Raw genomic sequence first — 3904 nt, 5'->3', positions numbered from 1 at the left:
ACTCAATATGGTTCTTTCAGTACCTACCTAAAGGTAACTACCTCTACCGCGGTAACATTTCAAGTCAGGAGGAGAGAAAAGGAGAAAGAAAAAAAAAGGAATTACTAACTACTGCAGACGTTCACTAAGTCCGGTGAATCGGGAAAAAAAAGCGCATCAGTATTTTTACGGTATTCTGACCGGATAGCGAGCCACGCATATGTTGTAGAGTACTTCTACCCGCAGAAGCCGGTCGTCAATCTTGTTGAGCTACAGCGGTAAATTAGCGTCTATGTACACGATACTGCCGACACTGGCACAGAATGCGGATGACAGTTGCCTCTTCACCGCACTGATGAAATTTCCTCTGCTGCATATACCTTATTGTAACTGTCTGCCCTTCGTTTACAGGGAAAACTTATTACACTATAAACCGACGCACTACTTCCTTAACAATAAAAAAAAAAGCAAGCAGTCCAGCAAGCTTGCACAGTTTCCTAAGAACATATGGCGTTACAGCAACATCGCAAGATTCTCTAAAGACCAGTGGCTGCGTTAAACCATCTTGCATAATCATGATAGTTTATCTGCTTATCAGTGAGCTCTATGACAAAGTATTTTTTCAGTTTCTTGGCAACTTAATACCAGTAATATTACTGTTCTGAAAATTATAAACGACGTACACGTTTTGGTCTGATAACAGTAACGCAAAAGTCGCAGTTTCGCCAGAAAGGCGAAGCATCGGTTGCAATAGCAAATGAGTAGACAGCTGTACGAAGTAAGGATAGAAGTCTTATCGGCCATTTAAACATGGAAACATTCACTTACTAACTAAATTAAACAGTATGGTGTCAGCGCGCGCAGGCAGATATGTACAAATCACACTTGATGACCGTGGACACTCGCTACCAAAACGCTGGCGTGAGGAAGCGCTGCAGCAGCAACGAGCGAAGTTTACACCCCCCCCCCCCCCCCCTCTGCAAGCGGTCTTCCGCCCGTTTTTCTGCACGACGATTGGTGGCTAAGCGGCTATGGTATATTGTTGCGCTGCTAAACACGAGGTCGCGGGATCAAATCTCGGCCGCGGCGACCGCATTTCGATAGGGGCGAAACGCAAAAACGACCGTGGTCCGGTGTATTTTGGGCACGTTAAAGATCCCCTGGGGATCAAAACTAATCCGGAGACCCCTACTACGGTGTGCCTCATAATCAAATCGTAGTTTTGGCAAGTAAAATCCTAGAACTCAATTCGATTCAGTGTGGAGATTTATTAGCGCCCTGCAGAACGTGCCCTGCCTTCGTGAACGTGTTGCGCAGCGCGCATCCGTAAATGGAAGCGGTGGCTCGCGGACTTAGTGCACCGCTAACACAGAACGAAGCTATAGGTAGAAGATACAAAACGGAGATGGCAGTATGCGGACCATGCTAAGGGTGCATTCGGCATTGTTTTTTAATTTCTTTCTTGCTATTTTTTGTCGCCTCTGCATAATTGAAAGTAAACCATTGTGTTCGTTTTATAATATCTGAGGGTGAAAAAAAGAACACTGTTAGGGTTATGTGCTCGAGTTATGTAGAGACTCGACGCGAAGATCATTTTTGTTAGTTTTGCTCAAGGCAGATCTAGAATTACGCATGCTTGGATCGCACTATCGAGCACGCTGGTTATCAGAAAGTATTCCTAGAGCGCTGATATCTACTAGCCGCTGCTCAAGCTACGCAGCGATTGCCCTATGCTACAAGTGCAACGAGTACAGCGAAAGTAATTCCGTGATGGGATCGGAAAGACGTATAGTTTCATGTCTCACTCGAAGATCACGCTATACCTATCTGCATGACGTTGGCATTCCGATAAGCACAACTCGCGCACTGTTGGTCACTAGCTCGATTGACGTCACTCGCCAAAACCCTTAAAACTGGAAGCGCTGGCAGCACAAGCCTCCACAACACGCTGCGCTGACATCCGGTCGCCTCATCTGATCAGCCGCCCGAAGCGAGACACGCTGCAACCGTCAACTGCGTACGCTGCGGAGTACACGAGAACGAAGCCATGGGCCAACTGATGAGCTGTTGCGGTTGCAAGTGCTGCAGCCATACCCGAGATAGACTGCGTAGTCGACTACCGTGGCTCTTCGGATCCGCGCAGCGACTGGAACAGGCGCCAGAGCAGCAGCGGATCCCTGAGCAGCAGCCCCAGCAGCAACCCGAACCTGCGCAACAAGGGCTGGAGAAAGACGCCCCCGCAGCGGAAAAACCAACATCGTTGCCGTCCGTTCCCGGGACTGCCGTCCAGAGTCCCTCAGATTCCGAGGCAATCGTTACGTCGTCCGTAGGCGAAACTACCGATACTGAAGGTCTCCTCCCCACCGTCATCTCTCCGTCGGACAGCAGTCTGACGGTCGTCTCTCCGGCGACAACGTCTTCTGAGAGCCGCGAAGGCCCTCCCGCGCAGGTGGCAAGCAGCTCGAGTGGCCTGAGCTCTACCACTCCTGAGAACGACGCCCCTTCGACCGCGACTGCAGCTGCTGGAACCGTGGAAACCGTGAGTAGTTGTAATTCGTAGTATACGTATACACGGCACGGCAGCATCCCGAACAGGCGCCATCAAATTGTAGCCGCTTAATATAAAAATATCGTAATATAATAAACCAGTGGCACCCGTGCTCGCGTAGGCTTATGTATCAGCCTACTCAAGTTTGCGTGCCACTGGTTTGCGTTCCCATAGTCTTGCTGCTGTTCATCATTCCACTCTTACGCATTAGGACACTTACTGCCATGGCTGTATAATATTTGATGTTGGACGCCTTACCCGCTTTTGGCCATGGGTCCCAACACTTTCCTATTTTGCGCGACCTAATGCATCAGCAAAGAAAACTTGGTACTTCTGCCCGCCTTGCCACCTCGATCGATCTGTACGGACACAGTTGGTGTTGCCTTCCACTAGATTTTCTGTTCCCGCCTTCCCTTGTACTAATTTCGCACTTCCTTGCTGCTCCTTTCGACTAATTGCAGGTCGTTGCTGCGGCATGTCCATGCTTTTCTTTCTTTTCAGCCACCTTGACCCGTCCGTCGGACTCCCCCTTGTTCGGCTGGGACCGCAGCGGCGTCGTTCCCTTCTTATCCCTCGGCATGCCCGACGTCGTTTAATGTCGCGCTATGCACCACGTCTCTTATATAACGTGGTTTTTATTCCCAATAAAGCATTCTTTTACTTCTATTCTTGCTTGTTCAATGCGTCTGTTATTGCTTCTGCGCACACCTCGGTCTTACGGCCCGCGTTGTCGGCACTCGTGTGCTGTGCATTTGCCGGAGTCGGGGCATGCGGATGACCACTTGCTTCGCTGACGGCACACATCACCTTCGATTACAACGAGCATGCATAGTGCATAGACCGCTACAGATGAGTGCACCATTTCCGCGACGCATGGTGTGTCATCTGCTCTCTTCACTAGTCATTCAACGCACAAATGAGATTTCCACGAATCGTCACCTCTTTCACTCTGTGCACTTCGCTGTGAACTAATTACGACCAGTAAATGAAACTCCGCGTAATAAGTTATCATATAGACACGTTACAGTAACTTTTTTCCAAGACAGAGCATTCGCTAGGAACTGGAGACGAACTTATTTTTCGCGTAGGTGAACGTACATCGACCACCACTGGAGAACAGCTATATACAGCTTCACTGTAAAAGTCCCACAATAGGACTGTTATCCGGTTCAGTCGGCAAACTGTGACGTCACTGAGCTGCAACGAATCGGGTCGTCAGTGGCTTGTATGATGCCAGATTCCGCGACAAATGAGCCCCGTTGCGCTCGCCTGCATACAGAACTGGCGAGTCCCGTCGTGTGCATCCATCTTAAGTGACGATAAATTGGGTAACTGTTTATTTTTTACAGCGAAGTTAAGATACGGGATATGACGTCC

At 49.2% G+C, this 3904-nt stretch overlaps 1 protein-coding gene across 1 annotated transcript; it reads left to right on the top strand.

Annotated features, from left to right (window-relative positions):
• Positions 1 to 1901: 1901 nt before the first annotated feature.
• LOC126548251 (uncharacterized) lies at positions 1902 to 3193 on the top strand. The gene is made up of 2 exons (XM_050196406.3): positions 1902 to 2518; positions 3029 to 3193. Exons 1-2 carry the CDS (start codon positions 2027 to 2029, stop codon positions 3035 to 3037), a joined length of 501 nt encoding a protein of 166 aa, XP_050052363.1. The 5' UTR covers positions 1902 to 2026; the 3' UTR covers positions 3038 to 3193.
• Positions 3194 to 3904: the final 711 nt, after the last annotated feature.

The sequence above is a fragment of the Dermacentor andersoni genome, chromosome 1 (assembly GCF_023375885.2).
Source record: "Dermacentor andersoni chromosome 1, qqDerAnde1_hic_scaffold, whole genome shotgun sequence".
Lineage (NCBI taxonomy): Eukaryota > Metazoa > Arthropoda > Arachnida > Ixodida > Ixodidae > Dermacentor > Dermacentor andersoni.
The sequence above is the reverse complement of the archived record's forward strand: the minus strand, read 5'-3'. Positions and strand labels throughout refer to the sequence as shown.

What these genes read in the sequence shown, in the direction of transcription:
- LOC126548251 (XM_050196406.3), top strand. Translation starts at nt 2,027, where the DNA reads ATGGGCCAACTGATGAGCTGTTGCGGTTGCAAGTGCTGCAGCCATACC.